This window comes from Condylura cristata, unplaced genomic scaffold (genome assembly GCF_000260355.1).
Source record: "Condylura cristata isolate star-nosed mole 26May11 unplaced genomic scaffold, ConCri1.0 scaffold00002, whole genome shotgun sequence".
Taxonomy (NCBI): Eukaryota; Metazoa; Chordata; class Mammalia; order Eulipotyphla; family Talpidae; genus Condylura; species Condylura cristata.
Window position 1 is genome coordinate 33,097,660 of NW_004567103.1, and position 27,498 is coordinate 33,125,157.

The window sequence follows — 27,498 nt, forward strand, 5'->3', positions numbered from 1 at the left end:
AGTTGGTGAGAATAGAGACTGGTACAGCCCCCATTAAAAAGTATAGCAGTGTCTCAAAATACTTTAAAAAGTTCTACCATACAATTTAGCACAATTTAGCACTTCACTACCAAGGATCTACATGAAGAATGAAAAAACACTAATTTGAAGAGATATAGGAACCCCCCCACCCTCGCCATGTTCATTGCAGCACTATTTACAATAGTTAAGTTATGGAGACATCCTTTATATCTAAAGAACAATGAGTTGGTTAGCAAGATGTGGTATGTATACACAATGGAATACCACTCATCTACAAAAAAAAAAAAAAAATTGAAATCTTGTTACTTTGACAATATGGGAATTGAAGGGTATAATGCTTAACAAATTAAGTTTAATAAAGACATACTGTGATTTCACTTATATGTAGAATAGCAAATGTACAAACACCACCAAACCATTAGTTGCTGACAAAAGAATGGAAGGGAATGTGGGAGCAGGGTGGTGGGAGGGTGAAAGACAGATAAAGGTGGTCATTTTGATAATGGTAACCAGCCCTTTGTGGTGGAAGTGGTATGGCATATTTATTGAGGTGTGAAGCTATAATCCATAAATTATGCAATGTTGACAATCAAAATTATTGTGATTTCAAAAAGATGGAAAGGTGATACAAAATATTCACATATAAAACCAATCTCACGATACCAGTAGTGTCAAATGCTGTATTGCTACTATCACTGGAAACAAAGATGGTATTGAAGATTAAAAGTTAACATTTAAGTGATATCAACTAGAAGATCTAGGAAAACAGACAGATCTTGATTATGCTTATGAAGGTAAATGACTGATAATCTCACTTTTCATTTGGTTTTTGCAGTGAAAGTTATGATTTTTCCTTTGGTACTTTGTTAATGTTCATATCAACATCTGAAACAAAACTAGATGAGCACTAGGATCAAAATGTGGGCACTCAGGCACATCATTTAACTACTCTCGATTCTATTTTCTTATCTGTAAAACTGGTTAAATTAGCTCACCTTCAACATCCTTTTTAGCAGCTGTGAGTCCATGAACACTGGTTTACCAGAAATAATCTAGACATTTCCACTTCCAAGATCAAGTGTAGTTCATTTAAATACTTTAAATTCATTACTATTTTAATTTCATAGCAACTTTGGTTTTTAAGTTGGTGGAGCAACATTTGGGAGACAAAAAAATCATCACATTTACATTTTTTTGTTACGAAATGTAGGTTGTGGTAGGATAGATTGTAATTCCTACAAAACGAGCCACAAACTGTGGATAGAAAAAGGAATCGAGGGCCCTCCCTGGTGGCGCTAGGGGTTAAAGTGCAGCACTGCCAAGCTATCCGCAGCCACAGCCACTTCAGCAATTTCGATCTCCAGCACGGAGGTGACCCACGTGGCATAGCAGACCTCTCCGATCTTGCTGGCTGCTTCCCTCAGCAGTGTCCTTCATCGATCTGCCTGTTCTGCTCCCCATTCTGTCTCTAGTGAATCCTTTCACTGCCCCTGCACCTCTGGTTTGTACCCTAGTTCTGTATGCATAAATAAATAAATCTTTAAAAATAAATAAAGGAAAGAAAAAGGAATCAAATAGTTAATGAAAATTAGAACAATCTGTCCATTTGAATTCAAGCCTACCACTTTTGTGAGTTAAGTATCTGAAATCTTGTAGGCATCATTGGGCAAAAAGTCTCTCCAAATAGGACCTGCAGCCTCATTTCTGCACAAATAGGACCTGCAGCCTCATTTCTGCTACTGTCAAGGCAAGGATCCTAAACAAAGCCTTTGGTCTCAACAGCATTTCAGGGGAAACAAATGCTGAGGCCCAAAAACTCCCATTAAGCCCAACCCTAGTAAGGCAAACAATGGGCAATTAGGGTTGGCACTTTTCTTTCCCTCTCATTTCCTGGCTTTGCCCTTAATACCTAGTGCCCAACCCCCAACCTGCAGAAGCTTGCTACGTCTATCCTGGGAGCCAGGGTTTCACAGTCGCTACCACCCACTACCGTCATTTTGCCCAGTGGTGTTACTACGGCTGCTGCAAGGTATTATGGGATGAAGACATGGTTAGGGATGTTCTCAGGACCGGGGCTTTTGTAGCTTCCAGCACCTAGGGACCACAAAGCTCTCATCCCTCCCACCGCCATCCCAGACTGTTAAAAAATGTAGCTCGGGTCCTCCCTGGTGGCGCAGCGGGTTGAAGCGCAGCAGTAAGAATTGAAAGCCACTTCCTCATGAGTTCGATCCCCGCCTGTCCCAGAGGTGACCAACGCTGCCAGGCAGACCTCTCCTGGCCCTACCACTGCTCTGCTCAGCAGTGTACTTGCTCGATCTGCCTGTTCTGCTCCTCACTCTGTCTCAGGTAAAGCCTCTCACAGCCCCCGCACTTCTGGCCTGTGCCACAGTTCTGTATGCACAAGTAAATAACTCTTAAAAAAAAATGTTATAGCTCAAAGCTGGTCCAACAACTGAAACTCATGTTCTCTTTTTTCCAATTATTGGTCCATCCTACTTTAAATAAGTTGGACAGGCACTCCTTGGTGGCATAACCTAAACAACAGACATTTATTTTCTGTTTTGGAAGCTAGAAGTTCAAGATGAAGATGTCAGCGTCTTTGATTTCTGAGGTGAGTGCTCTTCCTGGATTTTAGAAGGTCACCTTCTATGTCCTCACATGAGAGTGGTGAGGGACAAGGAGAAACAGAAAGAAAATTCTCCTGTGCCTCTTCTGATAAGGGCACTAATCTTATAACAATAGCTGCACTCCTGTGACTTCATCTAAACACAATTATCTGGCTAAAGAACCCGTCTCCAAGTACCACTGCATTGAAGGTTAGGGCTCCAACTTATGAAATTGGGTGTCATACAATTCAGTCCACAGCACCTAGTAAGTCAACCATCCAATAACATTAGGTATCTTCTATTTTGGAGTTTTCAACCAATAATTATGTTTTGAATTGTTTCTTGAATATAAAATGAATTATCTATATTTATTTAAGCGTTCTAGTTTTGGTAATTTTTTTCAATATACAAACAAGTCAGTGATTCTTACAAAATAAGCATTTAACACATGATATTACAAAGATGATTTAAAAACTGACCCATATTATTTTATGACAATTTAATTTCAATACTAGTTGTCTTAAACATTTACTCATGAAGCTTCTGGAATATGGGTTAAATGATGGAAAAACGGGCGGCCATGAACACATCCTTTAATTTCATTTCCAAATTGGCATTTCATTCTGTAGACAATCTCTTGGATATCCTCTTTTGATAAATACATGGGTAATTGTCTAGATAGACGCACTGCTTCTCCCTGTGGAAGAGAAAGCCATTCATTTTATTGTTATTCCCTGAAGTAGAAAACATGTTATTCCTGGCAAGAAGGAATACAGAATATTAACTGCATTATTTTATTACTCACTGACTTATCAAACATTTAGTAAGTACCAACCATGTGGTAGTCGTTGTGGCTCTAGGACTACAAACAAACCTGGTCCTCACTCTTGTAAATGTATCTTGTAGTACAGAAAAACAGAAAAGTAAAAAGATAAAATTTCAGGGAGTAAAAAATGCACAAAATTAAACTAAGGAACATGACAGAGAGTGACTGTTACCACCTTGAAGTGACAGTTAAATTCTAATTTAAATAATAAGCTATGATGCAAAGATCATGGGGAATGAAAATCATTTCAGGCAGAGGGAACAGATTCAAACTGTGTATGCATGAGCTACTAAAGGGAAGACAGGAACAAGAAAGGGGGTTATACAGGGTAAGCAATTTGGGTATCAATCTGAATGCATAGGTAAGTAACCAAAGGATTTTAAAGAAAGAACCAGGCATTTATTTCACATTTGAAAATAATCAGTCCAGTTGCTGTGTGAAGAACTGTTTGAGACAGGTCAAAAAGAGAGGACTGCGGGCAATTGCTGCTGTTCAGGTAGGTTTCTGAGAAGGGTGACAGCAGTAGAAAGACATCTAACATGAGCTAGAGCTGGGGTCAAGGTTTGCTTATGGCTTTACTATTTGGTTACGAGGGATGCAGACGCCGGGACAATCTCCGAAGTTTGGTCTGAGAAAGGAAATACTGAGAATTTGTGGGTAAAATAGTAGCAAAGCTTGTTTATTTTATTTTTTTACATGTAGTTCAAAGATTTTAAAATTCTAATATTATTCCTACTATCCTTCTTCTCCCATTCTTTTTGAAATAATGCCAGTCAACTTGAGGGATGGCTAGAACTCTAAACCTAGAGATATCCCTACTATTTTCCCAACACTTCCCTTTACTTAGACATTTAAAAATTGATATTTTCCTCCATTCATTACCTTTGAATTTATTTTTTACCCTAGTTACATTTTTTATTGTAGTAGGTATTACTAGAAAACCAAAATTTCCCTTTATTCAATAGTCTTTCATATTTTCTCTACTCTTACCAGGTTTTAAAATATACTACAGTTTTTGGGTTTTTTTTGCCAAGTAGTTGGTATAAAGGTTCAATGAATTTGAATCCCTTCTAAAAGAGATCACTATATAACTTCTAATTCATAGAGCTCTTCCCCAATATTTAATTTAACAAATAATGTTAAAGTAAGGATTTATGACAGATTATCACAACCTATGATGTAAAACTTTTAATGGAGTTTCTTAATAGCATTTCCTTCTTGCAAACAAATAAACCTTGCTAAAACTACCATCTTAAAACCATTTTCTATTTTATTAAGAAATAAGTATCTTAAAACCTAATTAAACAATTTAAACTAATAATGTATACCTCTAAATAACTTATCACTTTGCGAGGTCTACATTCATAAACTTCCTTTGCATTTTTGCTTAATATAGCATTAAGAATTTCCTTTAAATCCATCACTCCATAGAATGGGAGGCAATTAGCCAGTCCTTCTATTTCCAAGTAGTTTTCAGCAATGGAAACTCCTGAAAGAAAAAAGAAAATCACAGACACAGCTTAAATTGTATTCCAGAAAATATCTATTAAGAACAAGATCACTGTTAAAACATTTAGAGACCTCTCATTAGAATTTAATATAGTGGAAACAAAGTTTTGTTCTTTGGTCAGAGAACAAATAATAATTTCCTGTAGGATTTCACATTAAATCATAAGTGCTCATAGATACCACATGTACTTTATATCATTTAATTTAACCTTAGTTATTGCTGTTCTGTTTTCCACATTTGTTTAGAACATTTCTTACTTTGGAGAGAAAATTGAGTCCCATGATATTTATTAAAATAAAACTGGTTTAAGTGTTTTAACAACTGTTGCTGTTCAAATTGCCCTACTGACTTAACATCTAATTTAAAGGACATATTTTGACTTAAAAATTCAAAAATAATCATAAGGTTTCCAGCTCTATTTAGACAAAATTGAAATATAACAATGCAAGTTTAAGGTGTACAAAGTACTGATTTGACAGTTTATTTTAATATAAAGTGACTGCTACCATAGCAAGTATTTATTAATAGATTCAATTTGAGGAAATAATGCTAGTTCAAAATACTTTAGTAGGACAATGTTTAAAATAGTCAAGCTATTTAAACTACTTTTAATAATTTAACAACTGAAATAAAACTAAAAACTAGTTACATGCTTGGCATACCCTAACAGCATATATTCTAAAGGATCACATTTGGTTTTAAAATTGTTTTATAGCTTTGGAAAGTAGCAGAGACTTTTTAGCTATGTGTTCTTTAGCTATGTCTGTTAATGGTGTTCTTATATTAAAGTTCACACTGTATCACTTCGAAGTAAAGAAAGACAATCGAAGTCTTGCAAATTGGTACCTTTAATGGATGAGTAAAAAAAGGAGCTAGACTGTGAGATGGCAATACTTTCTGTCCCTGACCTTTTCCTAGATAATGACCAGCTGCTTGACTGGAAGGCAGCTATAATGATGCATAACAGGTATACCAATATTTTTACCAGAAAACTATTAGAGGCTAAGAAGACACAAACATTAAGGGATAAAATATGGAGTTTAGTGAAGGGTAATCAAAATGAGAGTTTGAGCAAAATGGGATGACTTGACACAGGGTTAAGAAGTAGCAGAATATTCTAGAGTTCAGACCTTACATATATAAAGATATGAAAATCTATAAAAATATTGTAGAAGAGATGTTTTATTATTGCTGGCTCTATATCTTTTATAGTACAATTAGATTAAAAAAATCTAATAAGACTACATTTGTCCCAGAAAATTATACACGTTTCACAGAATTAGTGATAGATATGGGTAAAAAGTATTTGGAAACAGATGAGGAAACTTAACAATACTTTAATGTCTGTGCTTGCAAAACTCAGATATGGAAAATTTAACATACACATTTAAACTATATAATGATAAATCCTAAAGAAATTCCCATGAAGTTCTGTAAAATGTTTCCTAATTTTAAGGGAAAATATTTGAAATGAATAATAAATTTTTACTTCCTAATACATAGAATTGTTAATGATATAGAATAGAAAGCTATACCATTAACAAAGTGCTTAGGGTCACATTTGAATCTTTTCCCTCTAAATCAGATGCATTTATTAAAGGCCTTTACTTTAAAGGCCTTTATTTTTATCCAAAGATGCTTTGTGACAACTAGCAAACAGTTGACCCCTAATTAATCCAATATAACAAAACTATCCCTAAAAAAAAAGATATAAAAATTAATGAAAGAAAACAGAAAAGTTTAATTTGATCTGTTAAAATGACAAGAAAAATAGCTCTGATGATAATATAAGTAAAGTTAATCCCAATCAAATCAAGTTAGTTTGCAGATGAGTTTCAATTTTATACCTTTGGTACCATGAAAAGTACCTGGCACTCAACAGGATTTAAAAACATGATCTATAAACTAAGAGTTGAAAGCATCTGTCAAACAGAAACTCACTGGGGACCTCAAAAATAAACATGTTCTGGGAACAGACAGGATAGTTTACGAAAGTTAAAAAAAAAAAAGTTGCTGTAATATTTTCCATGGACAAATGGCACCTGACACCAATGTTACATAGCTAATTAGAATAACAGGTCAAGAAAAAAATATCACTTTATACACAAACATATACAACAGTTGCTTCACACTTCAAATAAATTAAAAATATAATTGAGGATCTAGGGGATGGTGATTTATAGGACTAAATGAACTCATACAAGTTGGTTCTGGTCAAATGGGAGACTGGGAGATGGAAAGAAAAGAGAGTATCTGAACACTTATTATTGACAAATATTATCCAAATTGCTTTATGTAAGTACCTTGTTAAATGTTCACAATTATGCTATTAAGTAAATATATCAATTTTAATAGGGAAACAATACAAGAATTACTTAAGAGCTAGGTTTTGAGAACATACTGTATGGGCTCAAGACCTGGTTCTAATACCAAATATCTACCCTTAGGAAAATTCTTCTCTCTGTCTTGATTTTTTTGCCATCTGTAAAACAAGGCACAGTTCTAAAAACTTTCCTTAGGTCTTAATAATAGCATTAAATAAATTAAAACATTTAATACTTTAGAACGTGTCATGTACATAATTATTAATAATTGCTGCTTGTTACTGATTAAGAAACACTGAGGACAAATGATTTTTCCAGGAACACCTGTTTTTAAATCAAAGACTTGAAATTTGAACTTACTTTATTCCAAATATAAATATTGGGATTGAGGTAGGAGGTAACAAGTTTACAGAAGGTATCCTTGAAACTGTAAAAGTCAGGTAAAAGTTAAAACTTGAAATAATGAAGCATTGTCTGTATTTATCTAACTTGATGGTACTGTACATTGTTTTTACTTCTTTTCACTTGTCAGTGCAATATTGTTTTAGCTATCTTAAAACACTTTTGGTTAAACTTAATGCTCTGTACACTGGTCATAGTAAGTTTAGAGGTAGGCAAGGAGGAAGGAGGTGGAATCACTCTTCTTAGTGCCTGTGTGTACCTTGGTTTTAGATGAAGAGAAATAATTAAACAAGATATATCTAGGAAGCTAAGGCAGAGGGGAGTTAAGTATGGAAACTATGAGAGAACAGAAAAAGGGGCTAGCCAGGAAAATCAAAGTCGACTTAGCCAAAAGGATTTTTTGTTTTTCTCCCCACCCAGTAAATGTAAGTAGTTAATGTTATCAAAGCAAAGCAATGGAATCATAACATTCATTCTCCAGATATAATACTGTTATTAGAAGTCTAATCAGCAAAACAAGTAAATGCTTTTTAAAAGGAAAGAATATGTGCATTTGTGATAGGGCATTACAGTATTTAAAGTATTTGTGTTTCATTAAATAAAGGACTACTTAATAATTTAGTTTCATAGTTTGAATTCTATAATGAATGATGGCAAAAGTTACTATTAAGCTACTTGATTATTTAAGAAAATGAAAATGCAAGGAATAGACAGATACCAAAAACTGGCTTTTTTCAGGTAAAGGTAACCTTCCTTGACTTTTCATAGCTGTAAATTATGTAACTCAAACTCTTGCATCAAGACTTATTTCTCCAAGTCACAAAATCTTACAATACATAATCATACCTGGAATCAATTTTATCTTGAAACCATTTGCTGTAAGACGAGGATCAGAGAGGTAAGTTGACCCACTGCATCTCTGGTCACCTGATGTCATTTTATATAAAATCTCTAAATAATGAGATCCATTTAAAAGACTGGGGAAGAAAAAAAGGATGGCCTTTTAATTTATTAAATATGTAAAATAAAATCAAGGACTCATGGAAAAAAAGTTAATCTAAGGGACCTTTAAAGCGTTATTACTAGAAACCAAAACACAAAGTTACAAGTAGCTCTGTGAGAAACTTAATTTTTAATATTTCTGTTTATAGTTTGTAGAAGGTCTACTGCATATAGCATACAGAAAGAAGGAAGAATAAATACAGCAGACAGACATCTCAAATTTACAAACTAAATGTGCAATCAGAAACTCTGCTCTCTCTCCATATAATACAAAATGAAAACTTTATTTACAAGTAATGCCCCTTTACACTTTTAAAGCAGACACAATACTCTTAAGCTATTCAAGTGGTCCACTGTACATAATTTTCAATTGCTAGTCAAGGTTTCATCAGTAATAAAAAGATCAGCATGTATCTCCTCCCCACCCCCAGAAACCTAAGATAAGTTAATAGTTTTTTAAATTTGGGAGAGCATCCTTCAGTCAACTGTACATATGGCATATTAGTGAAAGGTAGTAAGTATACAAAATGGTTCTGAATGATAAGGGCTATAAACAAAATTTTGAGGCAGTCAAAATTATTTATTGCACAAATTAATCTTTCATGTTGGTTTTAGGATTGGTTAAGGTGCTTCAGAACTTATCATTAAGAGAAGATGTTTCTGGGATTCACAGGTGGGTTGTTACCACTTCCTATTCATTCAGTGACTATTTGTCTTAGGTATGCAAGGCATTGTTTATATTCTTAGGAAGGATGATGAGTTGCTATTTCTTCATTATCCCTGTATCCCTTGAAAAAATGAATAAATGTCTGTTTATGACATCTAAAAGGTTGAAGATCCAGTTGGCTATGAGAACAGATATTGAGAGGATGGCTTTGGATATATATATATATGTAATGCATCCTACATGAGTACATTCGTAAAAGCAACATTCATATAATCAATCTGAGAGCCAGAGTTGGTAGTGGGGATGATGATGATACAGCACAACAACTAATGACATATGTTACTGTCTAGATTGGAATTTTGAGTCCACTGCTTATTTTCTGCCTGTATAGATATTGTTAAGTTACTTAACTATCCTGTGTTTCAGTACAGTTTCTTCATATAAAACATATGGATAATGACAGTACCTTTCTTGCATAAGGTTTGAAAATAAGATGATTACAGGAAAGGGCTTCACAAAGATTCTATCAAATAATAAGAGCTCAATATCAACAATCATTATAATTCTTGATGACTCATTTTATATTTTATAGATATCAAAATTACTCTACTCAGAAATAAAAAATGCAATCTGGGTCAGAACTCTGGTGAGAAAATGGAACCCAACTTATAACTACCCTGTCCAAGATTCAGTTTAAAAAGATTTACATTATTAATTGATGAGAATGTCCCATTTCAGAAAAAGGCGAAAACAATTTTCAATTAAGCTTTGTTGTTGTCTACATTCAAATAAGAAAAAATTCTTTTCAGGCTAACATGGGTACAAAATAATAGTGTTTCAAATATTTGTTTTTGAATAACAGAAGATTACAAAGAAAAATATTATTAAAAACATTTTAGCACAAAAAGATTATTATGTATAAAAAAGGGAAATGTTAATAGTTATTCCTATTTACAGAAAAGCATTTGTCCATGCAGGATATCAAAAAGAAATAACCCACATTACAATCGGTAATAAAAATAATTCAGGCAACAATCATCAGTGAGTGAAGCCATGAAATGAAAAGGGTGCGGGAGAACTCTCAGGTATAGGACAGGCTTGTCAGCAACTGACACAGTGATAAGAGCCTTTTGATTTAATGAATTATGAAGCACATCACATCCACCACAAATCATTTTTACCTGAAAGTAGAAACTAAATCTATGCAATCTTCCTGAGCTAATTTCCACTTGAGGAGAGGTAAAAGCAAGTTACACAATACCTCAAGGAGGCAAAGACATTAATCAAAACAATGAGATGGTCAATGAAGTAATTCAATAAAGAATAATGTGATAACAGGAGAGATTTAAGAGACAAGAAATATAATGATTGGGCCTTGTTTAAATGCAAATTAAATAAGAAATTTACAAACTATAAACAAAAGTTTAAGAAAATAGGGAAGAATGCCAACAAATGTGTCTGAAAAAAGGACATGTTAGAAAAATAGCCATTTTTGAGATAAATCTATTAAATAATGTAGGAATATAAATTTTTTTAAATACTAAACAAAGGAAAGAAAATATGCATATACATATGTATATAAAAGTAGAGAGCAAATGTAGAAAAGCTTGACATTTGTTGATAACAGTACTCACTATATAATTCCATTTTAAGTGGATAAATATGTTAAAATGGATGAAATGTTAAAAATAGAATCTCCCATACAGGAGAGTTATGGCAACCTAATTTCAAAATTTCTTAAGGAAGTCACAAAGTAACTGCAAAAGTAAAATACATATTCTAAAACATAATTCCATTGAACGTTAGAAACCAATTTTCAAGAAGCAAATCTAAAAAATAAATACTGCTTTTTAAATAAATACTTTTTTCCCTACTAGGAAACATTAAACTTTCAACCTCAATTTTTAATCTAATATGGATTAATAAATGTTTTTGGAGTAAAAAAGGTTACTTTAACTATACCTCTCTGTTAATATAATTGGTTGTTCCAGTGGCTCCGCAGGAAGTTGATGATTCTCAAGAAGTCTTTTAAATAGCAGGGCTTCTTCCACTCTATATGGGTTTAATAACATTACCTCTGTTTTAGATGAAATTAGCCAAGCATCAGGAAATTTGAGATTATGGATCAAACAAAATTCATCATTCTCTTCTAAGTCAAATTTCTTATGTTTCTGCATTTTGTTTTTTAAGTTTTCCATTGAAAAGGGGATCTGAACTGTTCTAATGTTTTGGCTCTTTTTTTTTTCAATTTGAGATTGAAAGAGTTCATCAAGTTTTGACTGATTAGATAATGAGGTTTTCAACTTGTGCTTCTGTGCCAAATTCCATGCAGGCTTAATCTTTTTTCTGCCATCTTTTAATGGTATTTGTGGCTCCTGTTCAATGGCTTTCTTAATTTGCTTATTGTACCGCTCCAAATCTTTAGTAGCCTTCTCTTCATATCTATGAATAGAAATAAAAAAGAAAAATGAGGTCATAATAAGAAATATATTAAACATCTAACGTAAGTTAAAAAAAAAATAGTTGTCCGCCCTCCCTGGTAGCGCAGCAGATTAAAGCACAGCACTAAGAAGCTTAAGCCACTTCCGCATGAGTTAGATCCCCGCCTGCCCAGGAGGAGATACACATGGCTAGGCAGACTTCTCCTGCTCCCCTCAGCAGTGTACTTGGTTGATCTGCCTGTTTTGCTCCCCACTCTGTCTCTGATGAATCCTCTCACCCTCTGCATCTCTGGCCTTTATCCCAGTTCTGTATGAATAAATAAATCTTAAAAAAAAAAAAAGTTGCCCATTACAGATCTGATAATGATGGAGTGTGTACTGTACTAACCCATCTTCATATAGTTATATACATATAAACTCTTAACAAAATAATCATCTTATTTTTTTTCATTTTTAAAAGTACTACAGAGCAATCAAAAGGAGGCAGAAACTGGGAGATTCATATTTGTACAATCTTTATCCAGAGTGAAGTCACCAATATTAAAGGAAAATGGCAAGAATGCAATCTGAAAGCTAGACTCTTTCTAGTCTAAGTCATCAGAACATAGAGCTCCTTTAGGGACAAAATCCAGAAAACCCCATAAGTGGGAGGCTGGAGGAAAACAACCTTTGGAAGGTTAAATGAGCTAAACAGAGATTTCCGTGGCTGCCCATTTCAAAGGAAGTGAGAGTTTGGAATTTGAATTCCACATAATTAGATGACTTAGTAAATACTCTGACTTTCAATTAAAATTGAAGGCAAAATTTTTTCTTAGAAGTAAAAACAAAACAAAACAAAACTATATTCTGGAACTAAGAAGATGCCCTAGGACTACGGGCAAAATTTAATGTCTCTCCCTAATGAAGTATAAAACAAAACCTATACAAGCTTCAGGTGATTTGTCAGAAACTTAAATACCTGGTTGAACAAAAGTCAACACTTTTTTGAAGATAAGATTATCAATAAATATACAGTCAAATGCCATCACTGAAACAGTAAAACTGGAAAATGTGAGTCATGCTCAAGAGAAAAAGCAGTCAATAGAAATTAATATCAAGATGACCCAAGTGTTAGAATTTGCCAAAACCCAGAATATATTAAGTCTTTATAAAGACTTAAGAGCTTAAAGAAAATTATGATGATAACGAGAGAAAAGAAGGTGAAATCTCAACAGATTTGGAAATTATAAAAAGAAACAAGTAGAAATAAAAATACTGGTACTAAAGAAATACAATATTTAAAATGAAAAATTCACTAGGTAGGGTTTTTTTTTTTTAAAATTTATTTATTTATGCATACAGAACTGGGGTACAGGCCAGAGGTGCAGGGGCAGTGAGAGGATTCACCAAAGACAGAGTGGGGAGCAGAACAGGCCGACTGATGAAGTACACTGCTGAGGGGAGCAGTGGGCGAGACAGGAGAGGTCTTATGTGCATGTGGATCACCTCCTGGCTGGGGATCAAATTTGCACTGAAGCAGCAGCAGCTTTAAGCGCTGTGCTTAACCCGCTGCACCACCAGGGAAGGCCCTCACTAGGTAGGTTTAAGTGTAGATCAGAGATAGTACAGAAAGGGCCTATGAGTTATAAGAGAAATGATAAAAATTATCCAATCTGAATAACAGACTGGATATTAGAATCACACTACTGAAAAAGTTGACATTCTGAAAGCAGTCAAGAGAAAAGAATGCTCAGGGGCAGGGGGAATAATTCAAAACACATTCTATGAAGGCAATATTACTCTGACCCCAGAATCAGGTAAGAACAGCATACAAGTGTATACACACACACACACACACAACTACAGACCAATATTTCTGATCAGCATATATGCAAAAAGCCTTATTAATAAGATCTTGGCAAATTAAATCCAGTCATACATTAATGGGATTCACTCCAGGGATGCAAGGCTGATTTAACATACTCAACAGCAATGTGTAATTTATCTTATCGACGGCTACAGAAAGATAAAAATCACATGGTCATATTGTTAGGGGAAAGGATGCCCTGAACATACTCACAAGTTTTGTGGCCTCCAACCCAGCCCCACTCCTGTTCACTGAAAAAGTAGTTACAACACTCAACACCATTTATGATAGAAAATCTCAATACATTGGAAAGAGGAACAAATCTTAATCTAATAAAGGTCACATAGGACAAACCTACAGCTAGCATCATACTCAATTAAGAAAAACTAAGCATTTCTCCTCAGGGAAAAAGACTAGGCTGTCCACTATCTCTGCTACTGTTCAAAACGGCACTGGAAGTGCTAGACAGTGCACTTAGACAAAAAAAAAAAAAAAAAAAAAAAAAAGAAAAAAAAAAAAAAAAAAAAAAGGGAAAGGAAACCAAAAAAGAATAAAACATTCACTATTTTCAGATATGATAATAATCACAGAAAATCTCAAAGACCACCAAAAAACTAGTAGAAATAATAAATGGCTAATATGGATACAAAATTAATATATAAATAGCTATTGTGCTTCAATATGCAAACAATTAGAGGAAAGAGAAAGGAAACAATCCCATTTACAATTGCACCAAATAGAATGAAATACATAGGCGTAAACATAAGACACTGTTAAAGGAAATAAAAGACACAAAGAAATGGGAAAATATCCTGTGTCTGTGGGTTTAATGAGTATACACTCTTAAAAGGGGCATATACCTAAAGTAATTTATAAATTCAATGCAATACCAATAAAATTCCCAAGGATGTTTTTCAAAGAAATAATTGTATATTTGTATGGAACCACTAAAGACCTCCAATAGTCAAAGTGATCCTGAGAGAAAAGATGAAAAACGGAAGTATTACAAAATTAGAATTCAAATTATACTACAAGGGTAGTACTCAAAACAATTTGGTACTGGAACAAAATTAGAAACAAGACCAATGGAACAGAATTGAAAGCTTAGAATTAAAATCATATATATATCGACAGTTAATCTATGACAAAGAAACCACAACCTTACAACTGGAGAAACGGAAGCCTCTTCAACAAATGGTACTGGCAAAATTGAAAAGTCACATGCATTGACACAAAATTAGCATCTAGCATAGTGATAATATCCACCATTTGCTAAAAATCTGTTATGTGTGGGTCCCACTTTGAGTTTTTGGTTCTGAAAAGAGAAGCAATGAAGTGAATGGAGGTATGGATGAAGCAAGACTGACCATAAGCTAACTACCTACCTGGTGCAAAAGGGTTCATTCTTGTATACTTGTATTGATGTTTAGAGAAAAAATAAGAAACAACCAACATTCCCACCTCCAGCTCCCCTTCCTCCAAAATAAAAAGTGAAGAGAGAATTTGTGGAGGTTTTTTTTTGCCTACAGGTGTTTAAGTAGTGGTCTTTACCATTTTTTTTTTAAAGATTTATTTATTTGTGCATACAGAACTGGGGTACAGGCCAGAGGCAGAGTGGGGAACAGAACAGGAAGATCGATGAAGTACACTGCTGAGGGGAGCAGCGGGCAGGTCAGGAGAGGTCTGCCACACCATGTGGTCACCTCCGGGGCAGGCGGGAATCGAACTCACGCGGAAGCGGCTTTAGATTCTCAGTGCTGTGCTTTAACCCACTGCGCCACCAGGGAGGGCCGGTCTTTACCATTTTTAACTGTCTCTTTTAAAACTGAATAAAATGGGGGAAAAAAACAGTTTATCCATATATTTTATCACCAAATACAAACTTTGGGTTGTAGATTTTGGCATGACATTGAGATGTCGTATAATAATACATGATTGGAAATATAACTCCCTTCTTTCATTTCCTGATGTAATAGATCATTCAAAATAGTTTGTTTTTATAATAAGTGTCCTAAGTCAGTTAGAAACATTAAAGGAGTGAAAATATTTCTTAAAAACATCACTGTTGTGGGCACTCCCTGGTGGTGCAACTGGTTAAGGCACAGCACTATGAAGCAACCAACCACTGCAGTTTGACCCAAGCCAGGGACCCACATGGCGGGGCAGACCTCTTCTGAGCAGCCCACTGCTCCCTTCAGTAGTGTACTTTGTCAGTCTTGCCTGTTCAGCTCTCCACTCTGTCTCTGGTGAATCTTCTCACCTCCCTCACCTCTTTATCACAGTTCTGTATATATAAATAACTAAATCTTTAAACAAAATCACTGTTAAAACTGTTCTAATGCATAGGTATAAAACAGTAGAAGTTCTGCATAGGTTAACATAAAAGGAAGGAGAAGGAGGAATAGAAAATGTTTAAAAAAATCTAACAAGTCAGAAAGCAGTTAAGGTTTATATCAAAACAAAATAAAAAAAATTCTAAATTAACAAAAACATACCAGAAAAACAAGGTTTAACTAGCCAAGTTAAAAGGCATATTACAATCAGTTTTTCCATAAATAATTTTTTAAAGGATTTTTTTTATGACCCAGTGAGTCATATAGAATGGAAATATCTGAACATTCAGATCATATGCTAGCTCTGGAAACTTACTTCAATTTTTCCTCTTCACTCAATGTCTTCCACAGTTCTTCAATCTGTACTGTTGCATCCTCCAAACTGCTCTTAGTGTTTTCTGTGAGAAACTGAGCTCGATGATCTTGAACAAAGAGGGCACTTGCTGACATGGGCTTCTTTATTACTCGATTGCTAATTAAATCATAAGCAGTAAGCTGTCCAGATTTATTATCTACCACATTTGATTTTTTGTTACATGGGCCTTCACTGAGAATTTTTGGCTCAGGGCTTGAATGATTATTATCACTTACTTTACTTGTTAAACTTTCTTGAGGCACTAAAATTTTCACTGGTTCAATGTTTTCTCCCACTGAATTAAGTACATTTCCCTTGCTCCAGTCGTCTGCACAAATTTCAAAAGACTTCTCAGGAACTATTTCTTTCTTATTTTTCCCATTCTGATCTATAAGGCTTTTATTGCCATTTTCTGCGACGACATGGTCAACAGAACCTATAAAACAAGTTTTGCTATTGTCCTTCTGGACTTCCTCACTTGATAAATTATCCTTTGGGGTTTCTTGAAATGTATTTTTAGTGTTCATATCAATGCTAGAAAGTTCATGGCTGAAATGATCATCATAATGGTCATCAATACTTATCTGATTATTTGAACAATTAGTGCTTCTTCCAGATTCATCATTATATATTGCGTTTTGTAAAGAAATGGTTGAAGTATCAACATTTGCGTAATTATTTCCAGATGATTCTATCTTATTTGAAAGGACATCTGTTTCTGCTATCTTACTAACAATCATGTCAGCTGAGGAAACATCTGTTTTATTATTCTCATTAGAATTTGTACCAGGTACTGATCCATAACAAGTCGTCATCAGATTTTCAAGAGCAATTAAAATAGATTCCTAAAAATACAAGTTAACAAATATTAGGGGAAATTATGAATAAAACAGAATTTGAAATATTAAAACCAAAAATATAAACAAGAATCTCCCTTTGATACATTAAAGTGGCTAGGACTTTGTAAGTTTATAAATAGTATAAATACAAAAAATTGTACTGGAAAAGATTACCTTATTGTGTAATAATACTTGACTTTTATCTGGTGTTAAATTTACATCCACATCAGCTGTAGGAACTTCAATTTTCAAAAAGAAAATGGGATACAAACGAGTAGATTCCTTTAGGCATTTCAGATTGTAATGATGTCGGATTAACTAAAAAATATGTAATGAATAAAAGATAAAACACCGTGAAAATATAGTCAATATTGTCACTCTTAAGATATGACCAAAGGAGCATATTCAACTGTGAAACTGAGAGAATGCAGCTGTGTATTAAGAAAAAAAGAGTACCTAAAAAGTAATATGCATCTAGAAACCTTAAATCCAATGAAGTACAAGCATTCAAGCTGGAAGGGATACCAGCCAAAATTAATCAGAAGGAAAAAGATAAATACTGGATGGCTTCACTTACATGTGGGATATAAGGAAACGAAACAATAGGTTAAGAGAATACAAATAAGGTGACCACAGAGATGAGATATATAGCAAAGAAGGGGGTAGAAACGGGGTCAAAACAGGAAACAGGAACCATGAACACAGGGGAATATGGTGATTGTTCACAGGTGATATGATGGTGGGAGAACTCTGGGAACTACAGTGATGTAAAAAAAAAAATAATTAATTAAAAATAATAATAATAAAAAAGTACAAATACCCAATCCAGTGCTGACTTCATGAAGAAAAGATCACAGAGTTGTGGAAGTTTTGAAAATCTAAACTCTGTTAATCAACTGGCTATGTAGTTTATAAAACTCACTAAAATATCAGTTTTTTCATTTGACATAAAAGTGATATTTCGTCACAGAGTTGTTGTGAAAAGTCAATGGATATATGTAAGATACTTAGCACAATGCTTACAGAATGTTATTGTGTCCCATTCTTCCTTTCCATTATTTTAAAGCAAATTCTCAGAATTAGTACTTCAGACAAGTTGACAAATAACAAAAAGCCAATTTCTATTTCTGATCCAGTGGTATTTTTTTCTAAAATAAATTCTAAAATCTAAGACAGATTACCTTTAGTATGTCTTTTTGGTGTACTGGTCGACTGTTTATAAAGATGAAACTCCTTTCTGGGGTTGAAAGACTTGTAAACGAGTGATCTGCATCATATTTTGGAAGAAATCCATTTAGAGAAATCTGTAATTGTAAGAATTACAAAATTAGTATGCAATGTCAACAATAAATGTGCTTTTCTAAGTCTGGCTGCATATATCGAGAGATACAAAAAAGGTATAAAATTAAATGGATTTTTATCTTAAAATCTAAAGTGCCATAAACTTCCTAATAACCATGTCTTTAGCATATATAACCTTAAAAAATAATGATGCATTTTAAACTAGTGTCTTCTACTTCTCATTCTATTTTGCAACTTTTTTTAAGGAAAACTGGCATTCAGAAAAGTATAGTGAATGTGTATTTGTTTTTGACAGTATAAGAACTACTCTCCTCAATCCTCTTCATCTTTATTTTTTTCCCCTTTACACTGTAAAGGAAAATGACTTTTCTCTATTTTTTGTCCTTTTCTCTTGAGCTACCTTTTTCTATAAGGAAGTGGCAGTTTTCATCTATGTTATGAAGTAAATCTGACTGGGTTTTCATTTCTTAGTAAAAATATATCTCATACTTTTTGTCACCGATTTACAGTATTGTACTTTTATTTAGAGAACTTTTCTAGAAATCAATTATTTATAATCTATCTTCCTCTACAAATATGTAAAAATAAATGATCCCCCAAAAAATGAGCAGAGAGAAGAGAGATTATGGGGTGAAGGACAAAGAATTGCTTTTAACTTAACCTATAAAGACAATACACAGAGCAGTTTAAGAATATAAAATAGAGCAACAATGATAAGATTTAACTTGTCTGCTTCTGGCTTTACTGTTAGCTATATACCTTAGTCAAATAATTTAAAATACAGGTCTATGAACTCTTATCTAAAATAACTAGAAACAGATGGGTTATAAACTACTACTACTAGTAAAATTGCAGCTAAGGTTTAGGTTAGCAAAAGAATAACTGGGGATGCTATTTTTAGTTAAGCTTTGAGACCATTAGCCTCCTTACCAACTTAGCCAGTAGACTGCCACCTATGTCTATGGCAATCCCTGCTCTGGAAATAAGTATTTAAGGTGATGCATTAGCAATTTTAGAAAACTAAGTGCACTATTGTCACAGTGCCAAATTGTGGCCGTTAAAAAAATAATAAAGCTGGATAATACATTACAAAATGATAATTAACTGTAAAACTTCACAGAATTTATAAATGTTGTATAATTTACCAGGTAACATGAAACTCTTCTTAAAGTACCTGCTGAACCATCAGTGAGAATTTGTTTAGTGTCTATAAGACTAATTGGGCTTGTGGATTAAAAAACAAAACAAGGCCCTCCCTGGTGGCTCAGTGGGTTAAAGCACAGCACTGAGAAGCTAAAGTCACTTCCGCATGAATTTGATCCCCACCTGCCCTGGAGGTGACCACATGGCATGGCAGACCTCTCCTGAACCGCCCACTGCTTCCCTCAGCAGTGTACTTCTTCGATCTGCCTGTTCTGCACCCCACTCTGTCTCTGGTGAATCCTCTCACCCTCCGCATCTCTGGCCTGTACCCCAGTTCTGCATGAATAAATAAATCTTTTTTTTTTCAGCGGGCAGTTCAGGAGAGGTCTGCCGCGCCATGTGGATCTCCTCGGGGCAGGCGGGGATTGAACTCATGCGAAACAGGCTTAAGCTTCTTTGTGCTGTGCTTTAAACCGCTGTGCCACCAGGGAAGGCCTTGAATAAATAAATCTTTAAAACAAAACAAAACAAAAATTGCCTTGATAGGTAAGAATAAAAAATAGAATGAAGAAAAAAGTGGTATTATTGCTAGTGTTTTGATTTTACAACACCGGGGTTGGCTACTGAATAAGTTCTTAGGATACTAAGAAAAATACAGTTATATGGAAAAGTAAAATTAAGCTGTAAAGGCCTAGAAAATACTATAAAAAGTGAGGATAAGGCTAGTTCATGAAAAGGAATGCCTTTAAGCATCCAAATCATTGTAACAAAATAAAAAATTAAATGTACCATACAAGATTTTGTACCCAAGTATCCTTCAACATAGTGACAGAGAGGAAGCACAAAGATCAAAAGAGAAGGCTACAAGAGGTTCGTGTCTCCCAAAGGAGAGAGTTATCATTGCTGTCAAAGTCAAATCAGAGAGGTCATGAAAGTCCATTGGAGTTGGTCACTGAGGTATAAACCAGATTATAGGGAACAAGATGAATGCAAGAAGAGGGTTCATAGTAGAGTTATTAGAAAAGAAGTATATTTTATATTTTACCTTTCATTTTTGTTGAAGAATACCATAGTCTGATTTGCTGGTTTCTCCCCTTGCTTACCTCTTCTAAGGGCCAATGGCTCCTGAGTTCCATTATCAGGTACTTTTTCTTTGCTTTCTACTCCTCCTGATTAATGTCATTCACATATACATATACATATACATACATATACCAATGATGCTAATATAGATGTAGGCAACTGTTTCTTTTACTCCCAATGCTGTTTCTGCTAGCAGTAGCACAAATTTTCTTTCACTCATTACATTCAAAACTTGATAAAATATTTCATATTTCCATTCTGTTGCCCAACTCATTCCTTTACCATATTAAAAAAGTATTCCTTTACCATAAAAAAATGTTCTATCTCATACCCAACCTCCCAAATCTTCCATCTCTGCTCTCTTCCCAGATTCTGTTAAAATAACTCTGTCTCAGGGCCCTCCCTGGTGGCACAATAGGTTAGGACACAGCATTGAAAGCCAGCCAGAGCTGCTTCAGTGTGAGTTTGATCCTGATCAGGAGATGATCCATATGGCACAGCAGACTTCTGTTTCGCCCATACCCTTCAGCAGTGTACTTCATCAGTTGGCCTGTTCTACTCCCCACTCTGTTTCTGGTGAATCTTCTCACTGCCCCTCCACTTATGGCCTGTACCCCAGTTCTGTATGCATAAATAAATAAATCTTTAAAAAATTTAAAAACAAAATAATCCTGTCTGGTGTAACATTAGCCTTTCTCCTCTCCCAGTAGACTTCTATAATAAGGAGTTATGTTTCTAAAAAATAATTTAAGCACTTCTAGTCTAGACAGTGGAATAGTTCATTAGGAAATTTCCTTCTCTCCCATCTCAACTGCAAATACATAATACTGGTAGATAAATAAATTTTAATAAAATTTTCAAAAGACCTAAATATTTTAAAAATAAGACAACCATAATGTGATGGAGGGTTATTAATACTCTGGTGGTGGGTATCATATCATATGTTTGAATAAGTGTTGTAGTCCAAAACATATAGTGTTATAAACAAATGCAACCTCAAAAACAAGATTAAAAAAAGGTATTATGGATACCAAACATAACATGGAGCGATGGCAAAAATTAAAAGCCTTATGTGCTTTAGAATCAGAAAGTAGCTTTGTCAGAACAAAACCTGTAACTATGTGTGGTGATGAATATTAGACTACTGGGGTAATCATTTCACTGTATGTATATACATATGTATGTATATATGTAAAATCATGCTGTAAATCTGAAAACTAACATGTGAATTATATCTCAAAAAGGAAGGAAGGACTCAGCTGTGTCCGCTGGAGATTAAATTTCTGGTTTTAAATGGGGAAAGAAGACACTCCACATAAAACAGGGGATTGAAATCAATTTTTCCATTTGAAATGGGCAGCTGAAATGCCCTTCCCACCTCTCACACTCAAAAATAAATGCTTAAAAATATTATGACCAATGTTTGGAGCTGCATACTAGAGTCACAAGAAAGAGCAGAGACAATTCCAAAACCAAGAACAAGACTAAGCCAAACTGGCTAGGACACGCCTGCAAAATCTCGGCATTATGAAAAGCATGAATGACTAACATGAATATCTGGTATTGAACTGGGGGGTGGGAGTGGGGTAGTTTCTGTCAACCTAGACAGAGGGAAAAGGTGGGGAAGTGAAAAACAGAACAATAAAAACAATAAACCTGCATTAAAGATGATTTTGCAAAGAGAATAATCATTTCTGTCATGAAAATAGAAATGACAGGGCAACTTGAAAAGGACTTTGAAATTAGCATGTATAACATAATTTTAATAAAGAAAAATAATATTAAAAAATACCCAGAATATAAAGAAATCAAAACTAGTAGCTATACATCAAACTTAAAAAAGATAGAAAAATGAATATATTCTGAATCCTAGCTATAAAATATACTTTTGAGAATAAAAACCAGTTCATCCAGAACTTAGCATGGAGTAATGTAGACAGTAAAAATAAGAGAAGATAGATGGTAAACAAACAAACAACAACCAATACAAACAGAAAATTTCAAGGAACCCCATAAAGCCAAAAGCCTCTTAAAAAACCCTCAATGGGAAACAGCAGAGTTAGAACCACAATCCATAATTAGGAAATTTCTCCCCACTGAAATATCGATAGGTCCAAAAAAAAAAAGGCCCCTCCACATATGGACAGAACTATACAAAGATTCTCTACATTTAGGAGTCCCCAATGGCCTATCCATCTGTCATCCCAGTGCAGTGAAGGGGTCCTGAACCTAAGTTTCATAAACTGAAGTTATGTAAAAGGTGACAGAAACAGAGGTCAAGCAACAACAGTTGGCAAACAATCTAAGATAGTTTTTGATTAGAATTAAGAATGGGTCAAAGAAACACCGATATAGAACAACTCTCCTTTACAAATCTAGAAAATTGAGTGGTGTGGGGCAAGCTGGTAGCAGCATAAATACAATGCTCATTAGGCTGTTGGTGCTTATGAAGAGGGCTTTGGTAAAATGATCACTTTCATCAGAGAGACATTTAAAGTTTATTATCCTGACACCTATGGAAATGAAACTATTCAGCAACACATTGTGCAGATTCCCCCATTTCTCCTTGCCAAGATAGCCACATGACGGCACTACAAATATCTGTAATTATCAGCAGCCTAGACATTAACTCTTAAAGAGAGATATTATAAAAATACCAGTGGGCAAGCACATATTTGGCAATATATCTCAATACTGGTGAAAGAAAAAATTCTCAACTGTAGGTCTGATTCCTGCGATAATGGAATCCACATGTGGGATCATATCTGACCAGGTCTAATCAGGGCTTCTAATAACTAAGAATTTGCCTGAGGACTTCATTAAAATGCAGATTCTGATTAAGTACTGTTATAGCTGAAACGAGGCCTGAAATTCTTTATTTTTAACAAGTTTCTAAGTGATGCTAATCTGCCTGTCCTCAGACCAAACTGTGACAGCTAGACCCTCATGAGCAAGACACCAGAGTTATCAAGTCTGTATTTTCTGGCACAAGCATCCTGGGTTACCAGTCTAGGAACAAAGTCTCATGAAGCCACATGTATTGTAGAGGAATTTAGACAGCACCCACTACCACAAATCAGTCAATATAACCAATTTATGGTGGCACTAGGATATCTCAAAACTACTAAACAACCTAAAGGAGCTCTGAAAATCAGCTGGCCAAAAGCTGGTCTCAATTGTTCCACAGGCACAGAGAAGAGAACTCTTAATATATTAATTAAGCACAAGTTCCCATCCAAGACTAATTTATATTAATTAATAACTCAATACTAAAGAGAGAACAGGAAGGAAACTAGCACCAGAAAAATTACTTCAACAGTCCATCAGAACAGAAAGCCTTCAGGTTTAAAGTGAACAAACGAGAACAACAAACAAAGGGACTCTTCCATAAAACTGAAAGAGGGTTATATCTACTATAAATCAATCTATTATAAATCACTTCAATTAATCTAATTTTCCACTAGAAAGAAAAAAAGAAAAAGGAGGGAAGGAAGAGGAAATAAATTTCCTGAGAAGAACTGGGGCAATGAATATGGGATCAGCACACACAGTAAACCCTATCTCCCACAGCACTTTTTGTTCCCACAGGATCTGAAAAGGATCAGAATCGTGACTCCTCAACATTCAAGTGGAGCCTGACAGTCAGTCAATAAGACAGCCACAAACACTGAGTTTCCAAATAGACTTCCTATTCATGAAAAAAAATTGTGGGAATGAGAGGAAATTGAAGGGAAAAAATTAATATGCAAAGCAAAACTGATCTCCTAAGTAAAAGATAATTAAAAAATAGACACAAAACTTAAGCATCTTCAGGGAGTCAAGATTTATTTCAATGACAAATCAGTAAAATTTAAAACTTAAGATTTCTAAAAGCTTATAGAGAAATACAAGATGAAAAACTTGAGAAAACTATGAGAAATAAGTCTCAATCAGGCATTGGACTAAAAAATGGAGAAATTTTCAGTGATGCGAGGTGGAAGTACAAACTGGGAAGGGAAAAAGAACTGAGTTTTCAAACTCCTGAGTTTCAGTTAGTGCTTAGTTTTGTTTGTGCTTAGCATAAGTAAATGAGTAATGAAAGACAGATCTGCAAAAGTTTGAAAGAAAGCTAACCAAAGAAAAATAGGACAAAATCTGAGCAACTGATTAGAGAATAAAAATAAAAAATAAAGGAGATTTCATTAAACTAGATTTACAGAAATATTCTCATCTGTATGGCAGAGACATAACAATGGATCTTTGGAGAGGAAATATAATCCAAGCATAAACTTTGGTTTGCAAGGATTGCTTATAATAATACATATTCCATGGAAGTTTTAACATTTGGAATAAAGCTTTTAAAAAAGATGGAAACCTTAAAAACAATAGAGGTTATTAAGCGTGATAACATAAAAGTAGAGATGACAAGACTAAGAAAGGAAAAGGCAAGTAAAAGTGAAAGTGTAAAAAACTATACAGCAATACAGGGACTCTAGCACAGTTTGAAGTTCACAGATCAAGAAAAGAAAACTAGAATATGTATTTCAGATAGGGAAGGGGAAACAAAGTGTGCAACTCTTTCATATTGGAATGTAAAGAGATTTGATTGTAAACTGAAAATCATTAAAAAAGATTCATGTTGGTCAATACTGAAAATGAAAAGCAACAAACAGAAATGATAAAAACAGCAAGTAGGGTTGGGGAGAGAGGTTTAATACATAAGTTCTATAAGCATTGTCCTTTTTATATCCTCACACACATATATATGTGATCAAAATATTAAAAGAAAAAACTCTTGTCACCCCAATTCCCTAAAAAGGAAGTAGTTTTAACAGTTTCAGTGGTAAATTAGAATTATTGAAAAACATTACTGTAAGAACCATACCTGAGAATCTTCAACATGGTACTGAAAGGATTCCATATTGCCCATAACTGCAGTTCCCAGAACAGACATGAGAGCCATCTTATGATCTGATACTTTAGTTTTCTGCCAAATAACTGCCTAAGGACAAATAACAAAAACGACTTTTAACACAATTTAAATTTACTAAAATCAAGTGATTAAAACATTAATTTCCACATTTAGCATTAGCTTTTAGCTTGTTCTTTCACTATCATTTAGAGGAGATGCATGAGCTAAAAGTCTAATCGAACCTTCATTCTAAATTTTAGACGCTGTCTATGTGCTAAGGTTCAGCCTATTTAACTTCCTTTGACTCAGTTTCTCCTCCTACAAGATGACTTAAAATATTTATCTCCAAGGGTTGTTGGAAGATGAAAATACATAATGTAGGCACACATGCAGGCCAATGCTTGGCATAAAATTTTCATTAAATATTAATTCTAATCCTATTACGTCAGAGTGTATACTTCAGAATATATTTTTTAAAAGTGTTAATCCAAGTAAAGTATTACTTAATTTAACTTGATTTGTTTTTGCATAGAACTGGGCTGTAGGCCAGCAGTACATGGGTGACAGGATTCACCAGAGCCAGAGTGGGCAGCAGAACAAGAGGATTCACTGAAATACACTGCTAAAGGGAACAGTGTGTGAGACAAAAGAGGTCTGCTGCACCATGTGGGTTAGTTCCCTGTCCAGGGATCACAGTAGTGACACCAGGCCTTATTTATTAAGAACAGCTATAGAGTTCTATAAATCTAAGATTTCTATAAATAGTCTAACCAGTATAAAAACTTGCAAGCTCTTTAAAATTACCTTGTATAATTTTATACAAAAAACTTACAAAAGCTAACTGGAACGACACTAGTAGCAGTAGGGGAGTTAAGCACAATATCTAACACAGACTGAACCAAAATTTGTCTGTGAAATAAAGATATACTCCAATTTCTTCAGTTAACAAAGGCCCGTTATGGTCAAACCTCCTGAGAAGCCACTTGTTCATTCAACAAATACTCACTAAATACCTCAGAGATCCTGAGGAAAATGTGTACAGGATGTAGGAGAAAACATTAGTATTTACATTTAAGGGGCAAGAAGGAGGAGGAGCCTGAAAAGAGGACCAAGAGGCAGGAAGAGTCCAAAGACCGTATGGGGCACCTAAAAAGGACTCTTTTAATAAGAAATAAGTAGTCAAATGCAACCATTCTAGCGACCAGTATAGAAGAGATGTGGCCATAAAATTTACCAAAAAAGAGCAGTTCTAGGGAAATTGTATAAATAAATTTTAGTGATTGAATGGTGATTGTCTATAGGGAGAATAAGTGAATCTAGGTAGGTCTTTCAAAAAAGTTTGGCTGCAAAGTGAAAACGCAAAGAGGCAAAATGTGGATCAATGGAGGGTATTAATATCAGACTTGTATCGGATGCAGTGAGGGAAGAAAAGTGATATAAGGGCCTTCCCTGCTGGCACAATGGGTTAAGGCGTAGAACTATGAAGACAGCCGCAGCTGCTTCAGAACCAGATCAATCCTTGGCCAAGGAGGTGACACATGTGGTGTGGCAGACCTCGCCAGTCTCACCTGCTGCTCCCCTCAGCAGTGTACTTCCTCGAGATGCCTGTTCTGCTCCCCACTCTGTCTCTGGTGAATACTCTCGCTGCCCCGCAACCTCTGGCCTGTACCTCAGTTCTGTATGCATAAATAAACAAATCTTTAAAATAAATAAATTCTAAACAGTAAAAATGTATAAGTTCACTGTATGTATTTCCAGACAAAGTGTTCTGCTAACTACATTTATACTTAAAGGACAATACACTAGACTGCTTAAAACTGAACTTCTCCAGGAAACATAGTCTCGTATGTATTTTGATCCTTAATTTTATCACATATTTCTAATATAAATGCTTTGGCTAAATTAAA

General features: G+C 34.5%; 1 protein-coding gene across 1 annotated transcript in view; it reads right to left on the minus strand.

Annotated features, from left to right (window-relative positions):
• Positions 1-2,981: 2,981 nt before the first annotated feature.
• Positions 2,982-27,498, minus strand: part of PMS1 (PMS1 postmeiotic segregation increased 1 (S. cerevisiae)) — a 56,886-nt gene continuing 32,369 nt past the window's right edge. Inside the window, exons 7-14 of the mRNA XM_012729218.1 lie at positions 25,565-25,681; positions 18,354-18,476; positions 17,347-17,490; positions 16,295-17,178; positions 11,321-11,800; positions 8,536-8,666; positions 4,782-4,942; positions 2,982-3,324 (exon numbers count right to left, since the gene is read on the minus strand). Of these exons, the coding sequence (XP_012584672.1) occupies positions 3,160-3,324; positions 4,782-4,942; positions 8,536-8,666; positions 11,321-11,800; positions 16,295-17,178; positions 17,347-17,490; positions 18,354-18,476; positions 25,565-25,681 (2,205 nt within the window). The 3' untranslated portion in view covers positions 2,982-3,159. The remainder of the gene's footprint in view (positions 3,325-4,781; positions 4,943-8,535; positions 8,667-11,320; positions 11,801-16,294; positions 17,179-17,346; positions 17,491-18,353; positions 18,477-25,564; positions 25,682-27,498) is intronic.